We start from the raw sequence: 17213 nt of genomic DNA on the forward strand, positions 1-17213 counted from the left end.
TGCTGAAGATCAATGTTTTTGGGTGTTGAAATTGTAAACTATAGGTTAGAGCTTAGTATTAGATAAATTTGGAAGAGAGAAGCACCAGTAGGGTAAATATATATATATATATATATATATATATTGACTCACTGTGGAGTTCTCCTAACTAAGAACACCTTTTTAACTTTGATAAGCTCACTCTCTTTTTGCTCTTCAGAAAACTGCGTTCCAGGGCTTGTCTCTTCAAGAGGCCAAAAGGGGTGATTTTGATTCCCTTTTAGCTGAGAGTAAGGTGGGTTTGGGAAGTCTGAGAATGGGCTTAATGCACTCCCAGAACTGCTTGGCTCCATAGACCATTCAGGTTGAGGTGCACACTGGACAAGCCATTAGGCCTCACTTCTGTTATGAATTTTTGGCTGAAGGAACTGAAGGCATACAGATTATTGAGGAAACAATTCTCAAAATGGCAAGGTGATTTTAATTTATATGAGGACTTTTGTTGTTGGTCTGTCACGAATGTATTCATCACGAGTTTTAAGAATTGTTTAGTGTTAGTTGGACCCTGTTATTGATCCATGTGATAAATAGAAATTAGTCTCTGCTGTGTCCTGCTGAACTGTGGAGTTCTCCTAACTAAGAACACCTTTTTAACTTTAATAAAGTTACTCTTTTTGCTCTTCAGAAAACTGCGTTCCAGGGCTTGTCTCTTCAAGAGGCCAAAAGGGGTGATTCTGATTCCCTTTTAGCTGAGAGTAAGGTGGGTTTGGGAAGTCTGAGAATGGACTTAATGCACTCCCAGAACTGCTTGGCTCCATAGACCATTCAGGTTGAGGTGGACACTGGACAAGCCATTAGGCCTCACTTCTGTTATGAATTTTGGGCTGAAGGAATTGAAGGCATACAAATTATTGAGGAAACAATTCTCAAAATGGCAAGGTGATTTTAATTTATATGAGGACTTTTGTTGTTGGTCTGTCATGAATGTATTCATCGTGAGTTTTAAGAATTGTTTAGTGTTGGTTGGACCCTGTTATTGATCCATGTGATAAATAGAAATTAGTCTCTGCTGTGTCCTGCTGAGTTTTTGGGTGTTGAAATTGTAAACTATAGGTCAGAGCTTAGTATTAGATAAATTTGGAAGAGAGAAGCACCAGTAGAGTAAATATATATATATATATATATATTGACTCACTGTGGAGTTCTCCTATTTAACTTTAATAAGCTTACTCTCTTTTTGCTCTTCAGAAAACTGCGTTCCAGGGCTTGTCTCTTCAAGAGGCCAAAGGGGGTGATTCTGATTCCCTTTTAGCTGAGAGTAATGTGGGTTTGGGAAGTCTGAGAATGGGCTTAATGCACTCCCAGAACTGCTTGGCTCCATAGACCATTCAGGTTAATGCACTCCCAGAATGGGTTTAATCTATATTGTTGTGGACCAAATTTTATTTTTTGATTGCTATGTCTGCAAACTCTACAATTAGGAAAGTAAAGTCTTCCAAAGATATCGGCTTAAAAGCCTCTAATTCCTGAGATGTATACATGAACATTGCAACTGCTATTGTAAAAATATAAAAATCAAAGGCAAAAACACCAAAAATTTGTCATTCCTATACCATAACAGCAACTGTCTTACGTTTTCAATTCCATTGTATGGGTATGGGTCAATGCTAAAACCTAGTCTATTTTTTTAAATGTTTGTTAATAATAAGCTCGTGTCTGCTGCGTATATTCTGCTTCTGGATCTGTGTAATAATTGTGATAGGACTTGTTAATGATGGTCTTGGGAAGTTAGTTTGATAGTAGAAGTTGTTAGAGTGTAGTAATAGCTGTCAGCAGTTTGTTAGAGGGGTATTATGATAGGCTCCTAGAAGTTAGTTAGTTAGGTGATTGATTAGGAAGAATAAAAGGACTTGGAAAGCTTGTTTAGGAAGATTGTTAGTGGCTTACTAAGAAAGATTGTTAGTAATAGTAGCTTGCCAAGAAAGATTGTGGGTAGGGAGTGAATAAGAGAAGGTATAAAAGGGAGGGAAAACAGAGGAGGGGAGGAAATCATTCTGTTATCTGTTTTCTGGAAAAATCTTGGAACCATTCCAAGTAAGGCGAGGCAGCGGACCCTCGAAGATCCGCATATCGGCGTACATTTTGCAACCATTAATAAAGAACTCAAGCTGATTTTCATCTTTCTCAATCTTTTCCTTAGCATTGTTCTTGGACCTGTCGAGATCTTATCAAATTGGTATCAGAGCACTTTCTTGGGCGAAATTCAGAGAAGATGGAGGAAACATATGGACGTTGGTAGCAATTAGAGAAGCCAATGTTTTCTAGAGAAGATCCGGATGCGTGGATAGCAAGAGTAGAAGAATATTTCTTGAAAAATCGATTTTCAGAGCAAGAAAAAGTGATGTTCATTGGGGAGTTCATGGAAGGTAAAGCTCTTCAGTGGTTTCAATGGGAGGATAGAAGGCGGCCATTCGTTTGTTGGAGTGCTTTTAAGACGCATTTGTTTCAATGTTTCCAACCAGTAAAGGGAAACTGTTCTATTGCGAAGGTTGAAGCCATGGTTCAAAAGCTGGAACAACTTCTAAAGAGGATGGAGAGATTTGGAGTGGCGGGGGCGTCGACCATAGCAGCAAATCGACGTCAAGAGCTATTAGATTGCAAGATGAACGGCGATCTGGAGTCGAAATCTAGGTTTTCAGATCCAAGAGTTTCCAATCTTGGGGTTTTTGGAGGTTCGCAACCAAATCTAGGAGACCGAATCCGATGAGCAACGCTAGGGGAAACGCGATCAGAACCCAATGAACACCGCCAACGATCAACGCCATATGAGCTGCGAACTGGTCTGTGTGACGATCTGCGATTAGATCTGAGTGGGCTGACGCAACCAGTTCTGGAATCGCGGGAGGATGACAACGATTCGAGCAATTTTAAACGATTGGATGCGATATCGCTCAGATCTGAGTCAATCGGCACCAATCTGAGGGCGGATGATGATCGGAGGCGGGGGAAGGAGGCAGATCTTCCTAGAAAAGAGGCTAGGGTTTTCGGACTTGGAGATGTTGGCCAGGATCGTGTGGAACCGCACAAGGAAGGGCATATCAGACTGCCACAGGGGAAGGTGGCTGAACGCGAGGAGAACCCGCGCAGTGGAGGGGTTGATCTCGACTAGAATCGACCCAAGCCCAGATTTGCAACGGGGAGGGCTGATCGACGCCGGATTTGGCCTGGGCGGTGCTCAGGGTTGGTGGAAGTTACGATTCGTCCATAATCTTTTGGATCCATAACCTGGAGGTCAGATCGGCGGGGAGCAGTGCCGTGGAGTGCTGATTGGCGATGGGCTGGAGCTAAACTTCGACCAGAGGCCGCGCGGAGGAGAACCGGTGGACGGGGTGCCGACAAACGTGGAAAGGCAAAGAGGGTGGCTTGTCTGGTTGCTTGATTCGGAGCGGGAAGCCAGCCCCAATCTAAGCCCATCTGGGGCTCGTCGGGTCAGAGAATTAGACCCGGATTTGGCTGGGTCTTGCGATTCTAGTGTGGGCAGAGTCACATTGGGCTTGGTTGGGCCTAATTCAGGTGTAATGGGAGTTGCGCCTCAAAGTGCTAGTGAAATTGGGACCATTTCAGCAAGATATGTACTTAGGTCTTCAAATTGGCCTTATTGTGCCAATGCCCACTGCTTCCGAGTTCTTCACTGTTTATTTCGGCTCTCCTAGATTCGCTACTGCATTTAACAATTTAAGATCCGAGCTCATCAAATTGGGAAGAAGGTGGAGTCATTCGGCTGTGATTTCTTGACCGACACCTTGAGGACAAGGTGTCTTTCGGGCGGGCGGTAATGATACCTAGAAGTTAGTTAGTTAGGTGATTTGATTAGGAAGAATAAAAGGACATTGGAAAGCTTGTTTAGGAAGATTGTTAGTGGCTTACTAAGAAAGATTGTTAGTATTAGTAGCTTGCTAAGAAAGATTGTGGGTAGGGAGTCAATAAGAGAAGGTATAAAAGGGAGGGAAAACAGAGGAGGGGAGGAAATCATTCTGTTATCTGTTTTCTGTAAAAATCTTGGAACCATTCCAAGTATGGGGAGGCAGCGGACCCTCGAAGATCCGCATATCGGTGTACATTTTGCAACCGTTAATCGCTGCCCCTCGAAGATCCGCATATCGGTGTACATTTTGCAACCGTTAATAAAGGACTCAAGCTGATTTTCATCTTTCTCAATCTTTTCTTTAGCATTGTTCTTGGACCTGTTGAGATCTTATCATATTAGTACAGTTTGTTAGAGGGGTATTAGTGATGTAAAAAGGGGTACTAGTATTTGGGGGGAATTAGGGACTGATTTGTGAGTTTGGGAGTAACCCTTGGGGAGAGCTAGCAGACCTCTAGAATGTCTGCCAATCTATCTTGTAATCTCTTTCAATTCTTTCCTGTTAAATTCTTCAATTCAAGTTCGGTTCTTATCAAATTGGTATCATAGCAGTACTTTCTTGGGCATAGAAATGGTTGGAACGTGTGGATGTTGGCAGCGATTAGAAATGCCAATGTTCTCAGGAGAATATCCAGATTCTTGGATCGTAAAAGTGGAAGAATATCATCTGAAAAATTGATTTTCAGAATGTGAAAAGGTCTAGTTTGCAGAGGAATTCATGGAAGATGAGGCACTAGATTGGTTTCAGTGGGAGGATAGAAGACAAGCATTTGTTTGTTAGAGTGCATTCAAGATGAATTTGCTTCAATGTTTCAGACCAACACAAAGATTGCTTTCGGAAACGAATATGAAGGTTTGGCCACAGGACGTAGGTATGATTTCAGATCTTCATGTTTATGGCGGTGGCTCGTCGCAACCAGATTTGGAACGTCAAAATCGACAAACAACTTTAGAGAAAATGCGAAAAGATCTGGAATCACGTGAGGCTGACGGCACTCCGAGCAATTTTTCGCGATCTGGTGCAATGTCGCTCAGATTTGAGTCAATCGGCATCAATCTGAGGGCGGATGATGATTGGAGGCTAGGGAAGGAGGCGGATCTTCCCTGAGAAGAGGCTAGGGTTTTCAGACTTGGAGATGTTGGCCAAATACGTGTGGAACCGCACAAGGAAGGGCAAATCAGACTGCCGAAGGGGAAGGTGGTTGAACGCGAGGAGCACCTGCGCGGCGGGGGGGTCGATCTCGACCGAGATCGACCCAATCTGCAACGGGACCAGCAGATCGGCGCCGGTTGGGGCTTGGGCCTGGGTGATGCTCAGGGTTGGCGGGAGTTATGATGCGACCATAATCTTTTGGATCCACGACCTGGAGGTCAGATCGGCGGGGAGTGGTGCCGTGGAGTGCTGATTGGCGATGGGCTGGAGCTGAACTACGACCAGAGGCCGCACGGAGGAGAACCGGTGGAAGGGGCGCCAACAGACGTGGAAAAGCAGAGAGGGGGGCTTGTCTGGCTGCGCGATTTGGCTGAGCCTATCTGGGGCTCGTCAAGTCAGAGAATTAGACCCGGATTTGGCTGGGTCTTGAGATTCTAGTGTGGGCAGAGTCACATTGGGCTTGGTTGGGCCTAATTCAGGTGTAATAGGGATATTCGGTGTGAGTTCTAGCAAGATTTGGGTTGAGTTCTGAAATTCCGGCCGGATTTGGACTGGGTGCTGTGATTTCCGCGTAATTGGGGCTGATTTCCGCGTAATTGGGGCTAGGCTTCGTGATTATGATGCGACTGGGGCGTATTCCGGCGAGCTAAGGGTTGGATTCACCTTTCCAAGGCTCTTTTTTTGGGTTAATTAGCATTGAGTTTGGCTCTTTAAAATGTGCTGCTACTTTTAACGTTCCAAGGTTCACGTGCATTGAAATGGGAAGAAGATGGCATCATTCAAGTGCAATTACCTGATCAACACCTTGAGGACAAGGTGTTTTTGCGGGGGGCAGGGAGTAATGATAGGACTTGTTAATGATGGTCTTGGGAAGTTAGTTTGATAGTAGAAATTATTAAGAGTGTAGTAATAGCTTTCAGCAGTTTATTAGAGGGGTATTAGTACAGTTTGTTAGAGGGGTATTAGTGATATAAAAAGGGGTACTAGCATTTGGGGGGAATTAGGGACTGATTTGTGAGCTTGGGAGTAACTTTTGGGAGAGCTAGCAGACCTCTCGAACGTCTGCCAATCTATCTTGTAATCTCTTTCAATTCTTTCATGTTTAATTCCTCAATTCAAGTTCGGTTTTTATCAAATTATTTGCAAGATCTACAATCGATTGGATTTGTTCCCATTTTTAAGCCCAAGTTTTTACGTTGAAAATGATGAAGGTGGTTAATATTTACTGTACCAAGATAAACATTTGAAGATACGAAAGCATTAGGGTAGTGGAGACAATTCAATACTTGTTTTCTTTGCCGCAACATGCACAGATTAGATGGTCTAGGTACTTGCATTACAAGATGTTGCAATGCCGCGCTAATCAGCAGTGGCTTCTTATATAAGTTGTGCATTGTTTTTTTGTCTTTGTATTCAACAGTTGGTGTTTCTTTGTACTCTATGATATGGCATCCTTATGCTTGTTTCATATCTAATAAATAACTAACGAAAACCACAATATCATATCTTGCAGGCTAGGGCCAATCATATATTGTACTAAAAAGGGATATTTATATTTTTATACCATGTGTTTTGAATTTATTCAAAAATTATACCTTCGGTTTTTGATCTCATTAAATGTATATTTTTAAATTACATTTAATTATATAAATCTATACCTTATTTCGGTAAACAATTGATTTTAACCTTTAAAAAAGACCAAATTATCCTTAAAAAAAGGGGAAAAAAACTAGAACTTTTCAATATTACAAAAAATAAAAATAAAAAACACAAGAAAAACCCATTTTAATGGTATTTTGCATATTTTTAAGGTCAAAGTTGTAAGTTAAAATTTCTTTTTAGTTTTTTTTTTTTCATTTACCATTTTTTATTCAAGGGTATTTGAGGTATTTTAAGGTTAAAATCGAGAGTTAACCATGAAAAAGTATTGATTTTGTGTATTAAATTTAATTTAAAGATATATATTTAATGAGATTAAAATTAAATGTATAGTTTTTAAATAAATTCAAAATATAGGGTAAATATGCCTGCTAAAAATCAACTTTTAATTCTTACTTACACCAGACTAGTGTCTACCGTACCTCAGGGAAAACAAGTGTCTACTCAGTTTCTTTGCCAATGGTGTAGCGCTGTTTAACATCTCATGGCTTTCCTAGGATCGAGCATGTTCTGTAAACTTCATGTTTGCAATGAATTGGGAATATATGTACAAATTATCGTCGATATGTTGTCCAAAAATAATTATCATGTACAAATTTTTCATGCTTGCGTTTTATTTTATGCTGTTTTTATGGTTCCATCCAGTGTGGATTGCTTTTTGCTGGATAGTTTTGATAAGACTGCTAATATTCTTGAGCCTGATTTATAATGTATTAAATAGTGTTTCTTCCGTTGATGGAATGCTATTAACTGAGGAGAAATTGCGGGAGAAAAGGCTCAAATCTTCAAGGTGCTCTTTAAAAAATATGAGTGTTTCTTCAGATTCACCTTGACAAGCATCATGAAGTCCATCATATTCCCATAAAATATCATCAATCCCAGGGATAGAAGTCGACTTCTTCAAATTGTCATCTGATGAAGAGTCCAACTTTTTCAGTTCGTCCGAAATGATATCCTTAAAAGCAGATTTGATCAAATCCTGCAAAGAGGAGGAAATAATATGAGTGCTCAGAGAGACATAGAGATCACCGAAGTAGGCCCAAAGAATAAGAAAATTGGATGAATATTTGTCTAAATTAAAACTGACCCGTTCTCCTTAAGCCCAGCCTATGAAATTTGTGGGCCGGCCCGTATAAGAATAACCTCGACTTAGTTCACACCACTAGCTAATTTTACGTGGGTCAGGTTAAGCAGTGCTGTGGATCAGGATGGACCGTGCCGTAGACCAAGATGGGCCGTGCCGTAGACCATGATGGGCCGTGCCATGGGCTAGCCCATTCAAGGCCCATATTAACTCATCATTCCCATCATGGGTTTAAATGGCAAGCCCATCTAAGCACGTAATTTTTAATTTTTTAATTTTTAAACAAATTAATAAATATAAAAGTTTGAATAGTCAATGAAAATATGAAAATAGATGTTTTATTTACGATTGTCTCATTAAAATTGGTACTGGGTTTTCAAAAATTCTTTTTGACACCGAATAATTGCTTTTAAACACTCGTGAAAATATTTACTAATCGTTCTCCTAAATCTCTTAAAATTGGAACTAATCACCATGTTCTTAACATGATGTGCTAGGATGTGCAAAAACATTACAAGCATCTCATCAACAGATACATTTCTTGTGCTTGTCAAACCTCATTTCTCACATAGAAGCTTGCATAATCTTCTAAACGTTTCTCTATCCATTCTTAATTGTGTCACACACTTAATCTCACTCAAGTAAACCAAATCATACAAGTGACCTAATTGTTGATAAACCCTTATAACTATTTTTGGACTTCGTATCCTTCGTTCATAATAAATAGAAACATAGGTACACATAGCCATAATCATTTGTAACATCATAACTATCTCTTTTATCACTACAACCACTATCATGATTACTTTACATTATCAACATATAAAATTAGATTTAGCAATACATTACATATTATCAAAAACAGATATCAGCTTAGGATATAGATGTGAAAATGAACAATAATAGGCATAACACAATAATCAAATTATACTAAAGAAAGAAAAGAAAAAAATCTTAACACTAATAAAAGTTTTTATAATTCTTATTACATTTCTGGAGACTTGTATTCATAAAACAACATGCAAATTAAAAAAAAAAAGTAATACCATAACTAGTTTAAGCAGTTGCAATAAAAAATAGTAAAGTAAAACTTTAACGGTGTCAGATTCTTACTCTTTTGTAAAGATACAAAACAACAGCCAAGATATGAACTGATCTGTTTTCCAATCTGTTTTCCAACAACCCATGTTCCTAAATCCTATTTTCTTATTCAAAGAGAGCCCTATTTCAGAAGCACAGTTTTTTTTTTTTTACTCTTCTCTATTTGTTTTTTGGATTTCGGGACTTCACTGAGCAGTTTTTCTTTTCCCCACCTTTAGACTAATCAACGTTTTCAACCCAATTACACTGGAAATTTTGCTAGCCAAAAGAAATCAAACAATGGTGAAACTGGAATCAACATGTTTAAAAAACAAAAAACAAAAAACAAAAACAAAAAACAAAAAACAAAAACAAAAAAGCAAAACAAAAACAAAAACAATGGATGATTTGTGGCCTACCTGAAAACTGAAGAACCCCTAGTTGGGAGGCGCTGTGAAATGGATGATTTGTGGCTCCAAAACAATGGCAGAAGAGGAGACGGTGAATGGCTGAGAGAGAAAGGGGGAAATATCTTGAAAGCTCTTCTTCTTCTTCGTGTTTCTAGAGAGAGAGAGAGAGAGAGAGAGAGAGAGATTTTGGAGCTGAGATTGCAGATAAGAGAGAGAACGTGTGGAATGAAGAGAAGAATTAAGGGTAAAATCGTAATTTTTAATATTAAGATTGAGAGTGGCAATCCCGTGGGGGTAGGAGGAGTGCTAATCCCATTCCTCAATCCCAAATTGGTGTGGGACTCATACATTCTCACTCACATTTTAAGATATAAATGGACAAATAAACATAGAATTGATTTCGAATCTCAATTTTCATTCCCCACTCCTAATAAGTAAACATGCCATAAGTGCTCACAACAACTTCAAGAGAAACTTCACCAAGATGATACACTAGTACGTTCAATATTCAAGTAAAATAAAGTTAGAAAAACATGCTCAGCACAACAAACTCACTGAACAGGTTTGCAAATCCATAAGTTGAAGAATAATCAGAAAACTAAAACGTCCAAATGCAAGAAATCAAAACACCATAAAGGGCCCCGCCCCTTTGATTCAATTCATTTAGCAACAAAATAATTAATGTCACCCTATTTCTTGTTCCATTTTTCGATTTTTGCAAGTCCTCAATAGAATTTTCTGTTTCTTGTGTCCATTCGCAATGTCTCTAGAGAAGGTAAAGCCCAGAACAAGGAATCCTGCAGGTCAGTTTTTTCTCAACAATGGGCTGCGGGCCGTTACCATGAGGTGCTTGACAGTAGGTAAGGGAGCATCACGAGTCCTCCGTAGTTCAGCTAGAAATATGAGAGCCTAGAAAGATTTTCCACAAAACCCAAAACAAAGAAGGCAGAGGCACAAAATCATCAAGGAGTAAATATATTGCATACAGGTTTCCAATTACCATGAAAACATTGGATACTAGAATTAAAACGAGAGAGAGAGAGAGAGAGAGACACAGGCCCATGTTCTTGGAGCAATCAAGATTCGAAAGAAAATCAAGCACATTGGAATACCAACTCGCATCATAATCAGCAGGCGCTGGTGGAACGTCTATATATCTCCCAACGCTAACTGGCGAAAGCATGATATTGGCTTCCAACAGGTTTCTAACATTCATTGAGAGTTTCACCGTTCGAGACCCCTCAAATATAAAAGAAAGTAAATTAGGTGAATCAATTGTAACATCATATTCATCACATATAGCTGGGTCAGGGTGTATTTGTTAAGTTAATGTGCTTCAGGTGCTGGCTGCGTATTTCGACGCGTCTTACTTCTTCGCGGCAGTCTAATGTCAAATTCTCAAGAGATGACAACCTTAAAATTAGGTCCTCCAACCACTGCTCGTCAAATTTTGACCAATGAAAAGTGAGATTTCTAAGTTTACCACATGATGATGGAGTTGACTTGGAGCGAGTATGAGATCCATGACATATGAAAGATTCAAGATTAATAGCTTCAATTTCAAAAATATCATTTCTATGAGAATTAATTTCAAGAAACTTAAGGCTCAATCGTTGAAGTGCAAAACGGGCAGAGAATACCACATTCGTCGCCAACGCTTGGAAAGGAGGCTCATCCGAACAGCATCAACAGTGGGAACGAAAGAGACAATGCAATGGATAATCGTATCAGGTAATTCGGATAATCCGTTCACAGTTCATTTCATCGATTTAAATTTAAAATTTAAATTTTTTAAAAATAAACACATATTTTCATTATAGTAAAAAATTAATATAAAATCACATCTTACATAAAGTGCAAAAAGACCAAACGGACAGAAAAGGCCAAAGTATCTGAAAAGAAAAGAAAATGGCATATTTTAAAGTTAATATTCTAGCAAATGGTTGAGCAGCCTTATGACGAAGAGCTCTGACCAAGCTATTCAAATTGGTTCCACGAAGCACGATAGATTACAATTGCACAATAACTTAAGAGCAAAGTTATCATGGGTAAGCGGAGGCAATATATATATATATATATATATATATGCGAACCTTAGCGTAACTGAAGCCTATTGAAGTACTTCACGAGAGAAAAACCATCACGGCATTTCAATGGAAACAACGAGAAGTAGGAATGCGAGGAGTTAGGGGTCGGTGATTTTGGGGAAAAAAGTACGGCCTAGTCCGTTTATTTGAGTGTTTAATTTAAATTGAAATATAATTTTATATTAAAATTTTTTATTTTGAGTTAAAATATAATTTTTTATTAATTATAATAAAAAAATTAAATATAATTATTTTTAAAAAAATTTTATTGTAATAAAATTTAAATTTTAAACTCAAATTAATAAAATAAATATACCATAATTTAAGTAAGCGCGTCAATGATAGTGAGGGTAAAGTGATGATTTCTGTATGTGTACTTAGAGTTAAATTATATTATATTTAAAGCACGTTTATTTTATATATTAAAATTTAAATAATTAAAAAAAATTTATTGACACCTTAAGATTAAATTAAAGCACCCCAATACATTTAGAAATTAAAATTATTTTCTTTTTAAAACTAAAATTTCTTAAAGGTCTATAAATATCTGTATGTACACTTCATATTTTTCTACTTTTAAAAAACGGGTTTATTAAAAAGATTTACTTTCCTTTTTTTTTGGGGGAAATCTTTTCCTCTGACCTTATTAAAAGTTGACCAAATCCAATAGTGAAACAATTGCTGGGCGTTTGGTAGAGGAATTCGTTCTCTGATTCGAATCATGATTCGTGGTTTGCTACAATATTTTCTCTCATAAAAAATACACGTAAATCGAAAATGGTTCGAATCACATGGTTTGAATTCTCCAACCAAACGAACCCTTGATTTACATAGCCCCTGAATTATATATTTTGTTAGATTTATTATTGAATTCTAATTTGATTTTGTTTTGAAAGAAGGAGTAATTTAAATCCCCATTGTTATTTAATTCGTTCAAAAAGTATGTATTAGTAGTTTTCGTATGATTTTTTTAATTAAAAAAAGAAAAAAATTCTATCGACATTCTTCTTCCCTTTCATACTTTTTTATGATGAATGGATGAGAATAGAAGAGATGTAAACGTAATCAAGAAATTTAAAATAAATAAAAAAACTTAATTTTGAAATTGTTGGAATAAAAATTGCTAAAAGGAAAAAAAATCGTTCAAGTTCAAAGATATTTTATCTTATTCAAGTTCAAAAAATAATAGCAAAAAGGAAAGAAAAAAAATCGTAGAGGAGAAAAGATTCAATTACGTGGAGGATAAAAAAGTCAGATGGAAATTTGTGTTTAATACTTCAAATGAAAATATTTCCAAAAAAAAGGGAAAGTAATCTTTTTAATAAACCGTAATTTAAAAGTGGAAAAGCATGGGGTGTACATAAGGCTATATATGGAACTTTGAGGATTTTAATTTTAAAAAAGGTATAATTTTAAATTTTAAATTTATTAGCGTGCCTTAATAAAATCTTGGGTAATAAAATTTCCCAATAATTAATTCTGTTAAAATATATTTTTCTCATAAAAAATTTATATTTTAAATTTAAAAATTAAGAATTATGGGTTGAGTATATGTTACAAACAAACCCTTATTTGTTTAGCTAATCAAAATAATAAAAAAATAAAAGTTAATTTTCACATATGGAACTGTTTTTTTGTTATTTTAAAAATATTTTTACACGTCTTTTGAGATAAGAAAACAAAAACGGTATGCAAATCGCGTTTATTTAGCAAATATTTTGAGAATGAAAACAAAATAAAAAAACAATAAGAATGATTTTTGTGAAGAAAGTAAAACACAATCAAAAGTTGTTTTCCCTTTTCTGTTTTCATTTTCTAGCACTTATCAATAATATTATATTAAATAACTAATTATTAATTACTAATTATTTAATATATTAATTAATAATTAATAAATAAATATGCGTAATAAATAGATAGTAATTACTTAATTATTAATAAAATATTTATTTATTATTAAAATTTTAATTTTATTAATAAAAATAATTAATAATAAATAATTATATAGTTAAAGAATTATCGCCAAAAAAATTATATAATACATTAATAATAGAATAAGTAATAATAAATTATTAAATAAATAATTAATATATCAATCATATATTATGTTAATTATAATATATAAATTAGTAAATAGTTGATAAATAAAAAACAAACAGTAACTACTCAATTAATGATTAATATTAAATTATAATTATTAATATGTAATATACTGATTAATAATAATTGATAATTGATATCAATAATTTGTAATTAATCATTATTTAAAGAATAATTACTAAAAATTGATCACGTAATATTTCAAATCTTAAATTATTAAATAAAAATTAGTAAGTAATTAACTATTTATTTAATTATGTAACTAAAAGTTGATAATTTAATTAGTGAACAGAATATTAATAAATTATTGATATACTAATTATTTTTTTAATACACTAATTAATTACTTATAATCTAAAAAAATATTAGTAGGTTACTAAAATAGTAATTACTTATAATTGAATATTAATTGCAGTCTTTTAATTATTTAACATATTAATTTATTATATATATAATTTAATTACTAATGTACTCATCAATGATAATATATCTATTATTATTATATTATTAATATATTAATTATTATTTGCTAAGTAGTTATCAAGTATTAATTACTTAATATATTAATTGAAGATTATTAATGTACTCAAAATAAAATTTCATAAATATAACGAGACACTTTTCACTTTTTTATTTTACTCAAAATAATTTCTTAACAGACCAACCAATCAAATATAATTTCAGAATCGGTTCTAGAATAATTTTTAAAATAATCTCATTTTCACTTTTGTATCGAAAATAAAACTATTTTAAAAAACATTATCAAACAACCCCTTAATTTTTTTTCTTTCAATTTTAGTTCCTAATAACATGTGAAAGAGGTCCAATGGCATTTTTAGCAATAGCATCAAAGTCGTGCGATAGAGACCGAGGCGGCTTTGTCATAAAAACGTTAGGAAAAAAAATAATCTTTAGTATTTATTTATTTTTTTTGGCTGGTCATTATTTATTTTATTTTTCTTTTTATATGCCCCCCTGAGCCCCTACCTTACCCTACACACTGACCTCCATCCCAAGCCCACACTACTCAATGGGCTAAAGATAAGCTTATATTGAAACTTCGGTCATGCGACCGGGACATGCTTGGACGAAGCAGGCCTTGAGCAAGCTGTTGGGGCTGAGACAATGTGGCCGAGGATGTGACAAAGGCCCCAATGGCGCTTGATATGCTAGTAGGAGCCCGTCCTGCTCACATGTGTTAAAATAATTAGGACAAATTTCATAAATTTCTCATAAACTTTATCACTTGTATTAATATGTACCTTAAACTTAAAAATGTGCATGATCTGCCCTCTAAATTTTTTCACTTATGTCAACATGCCTCTTGAGTCTAATTCCGTTAAGTTTTTTAACGAAAATGCTTATAAACACCTCCTGAATTTTGTCACTTATGTCAATATGCCTCCTGAATTTTGTCACTTATGTCACTATGCCCATGAACTTTAAAATGTACCTGTTGTGTCCCCGAACCATGATATGCCTCAAACTTTTCCCCTTCATCTTGATTCTATCAGTTTTTGAATGAAAATGTTGATATGACTATTAAATTACTAATTATCTATGATATTTGGAGTTTTTATTGAATTCTTTCCCATAAAAGTGTTAGTTTAGGTACCAATTCTCAAAACATTAGTTGATTAGAGGTAAAGGAAAAAAAAAAAAGAAAAAAAGAGGAACATATATGTTTAATGTAATGGATTTTGTTAGTTTTTTTCTTAATATTTAACCTAAATAGAAGTGCTCCACATAAAATATGTTTATTCTTTATACATGTTTAGCATTTCTAAATCTAAATCAACTCAGGTCACTTATTTTATTTTACTTCTTTTTACAAAAAAAAAAAAAAAAAAATCAAGAGACCCATTAACTTAACAAACCTTAAAAAAATTCTTAAAAAAAATAAATAAATACGTTCAAGTCACTTATTTTATTTTACTTCTTTTTACAAGAAAAAAAATTCAAAAAACCCATTAACTTAACAAACCTTAAGAAAAATTCTTCAAAAAAAAAACACGTAATATAAAATTCAAGAAAAAATCTATCTACATTGAGGAACCTATTAATTTAATAAACCTATTCTAATGAACAAATTTATTACATTATACAGATTTGCTCCTCATCTTTTTCTCTCTTTATTGTCTCTAATAAACTAATGTTTTGAGCATTGATAACTAACTAATATTTTTAAAGGGGAAGACATTCAATAAACCTCAAATATCATAGCTAATTAGCAATTTAATGGTCATATTAACATTTCCAATAAAAAAAACTGAGAGAATCAAGAGGGAGGGGGAATAGTTGGATACATGTCATAGTTTAGGGGACACACCGGTGCGTTTTAAAATTTATGGGGCATATCGACACAAGTGACATAGTTCAGAGAGCGTTTATAAGCATTTTTGTTAAAAAAGACGGTGTTAGACTTAATTAAGGGGCATGTTGATATAAGTGACAAAATTCAAAAGGTACAATACACACATTTTAAAGTTTGTGGGATATGTTGACATAAATAATAAAATTCAGATGGAATTTATAAAATTTGTCTAAATAATTATTTATGCAATACATGATGAAATATCATATCTATTTTGATAGATTTTCTTAATTTTTTTTTCTCCCGGAATTAGATTCCCAATCATGCGGTATTATTACCATAGTTGTCATTATTATTTCCGAATAAGAATGTGATTCAAAGATCAAGTAGGCAGTTCCAACTTCCATTTCTTATATTTAGCCCTCGGCTCAACCCTGATATTTGATAATTGTATACTTATATATAGGATGCTACGTAGATGAAAAGCGATCTTAAGAATGCGAGGAAAGTTAGGTTTCTAATGAAAACCACAACTCAAATTCTTTTATTATAATATTTTCTCTCATAAAAATTTAAATTTTTGTTCAAACATTCTGTTTAAACTTAAGCATTTTGCGGGTCCTAACTCTTCGGGCTGGTTTTTATTCATTATGGAATATGAGGGTGGAGTTAATGTATAATATGTCCGTACTAAAACTGAAAGTATGTTTTGTTTTATATGTTGGAAAAGTAAATCTAATTAAAAGCAGCCAATCACTTTGAATATTATTGCATGATAAAGTCGACTAGTCACTGATTAGTAAAGGAAGCAAATATCAATGGTTACGTCAAAAGTAAATAAAAAAAGAATCTCGACGGGGACTTGTTATACTTATTAGAATCTAAAAGAATCTCTTCCGACACCCAAAAGAAATGAGCAATGACAATGTACAGATTATTCAGGATATGAAAATATTCCCGTACATCTTAAACATTTACGTAACTTATAAAAAGCTGATTTCAATGGAAGTGCCCCTTTTTTTTCATCTCTACTTTAATTATGTAAGAAAAGGTGGGCAAGTACCAATTTAAGTGGACGAGAGAGCGAACAGCATTGCAGAAGCTCATTGATATTAACCTTAGAGAGAGAGAGAGAGAGAGAGAGAGAGAGAGAGAGATGGAATGGAGGAAATATTACCCTGACATGATACTGATGATACCTTTGGGTTTTCTGATTACCGTTAATTTCACATCACGTTTGGCTTTGGCATAAGGTTCGTACACAACCTTTCACTACCATCATCGGTTTAAATATGAGTGGCCGACGCGTGTGGGTCTCTGCTATGCTTGAGCTATACTCCAACTTTCTTTCAACACTTTCTTTTATACAAGAAAGGATTCAACCCGAAACCTTTCCTAAAATCCTATCGTAGCCAAATGCCG

The 17213-nt window shown here is 34.8% G+C and overlaps 1 protein-coding gene across 2 annotated transcripts in view; it reads left to right on the plus strand.

Moving 5' to 3' along the window:
- The window catches only part of LOC21399453, a 5520-nt gene extending 3932 nt beyond the window's left edge, over positions 1-1588 (plus strand). For both annotated transcript variants that reach the window (XM_024170668.1, XM_024170669.1), the window contains exons 3-5: positions 200-453; positions 665-918; positions 1228-1588. In XM_024170668.1, the coding sequence (XP_024026436.1) occupies positions 200-246 (47 nt within the window). In that variant the 3' untranslated portion in view covers positions 247-453; positions 665-918; positions 1228-1588. The remainder of the gene's footprint in view (positions 1-199; positions 454-664; positions 919-1227) is intronic.
- Positions 1589-17213: the final 15625 nt, after the last annotated feature.

Source organism: Morus notabilis, unplaced genomic scaffold (genome assembly GCF_000414095.1).
Source record: "Morus notabilis unplaced genomic scaffold, ASM41409v2 Scaffold382, whole genome shotgun sequence".
Taxonomy (NCBI): domain Eukaryota; kingdom Viridiplantae; phylum Streptophyta; class Magnoliopsida; order Rosales; family Moraceae; genus Morus; species Morus notabilis.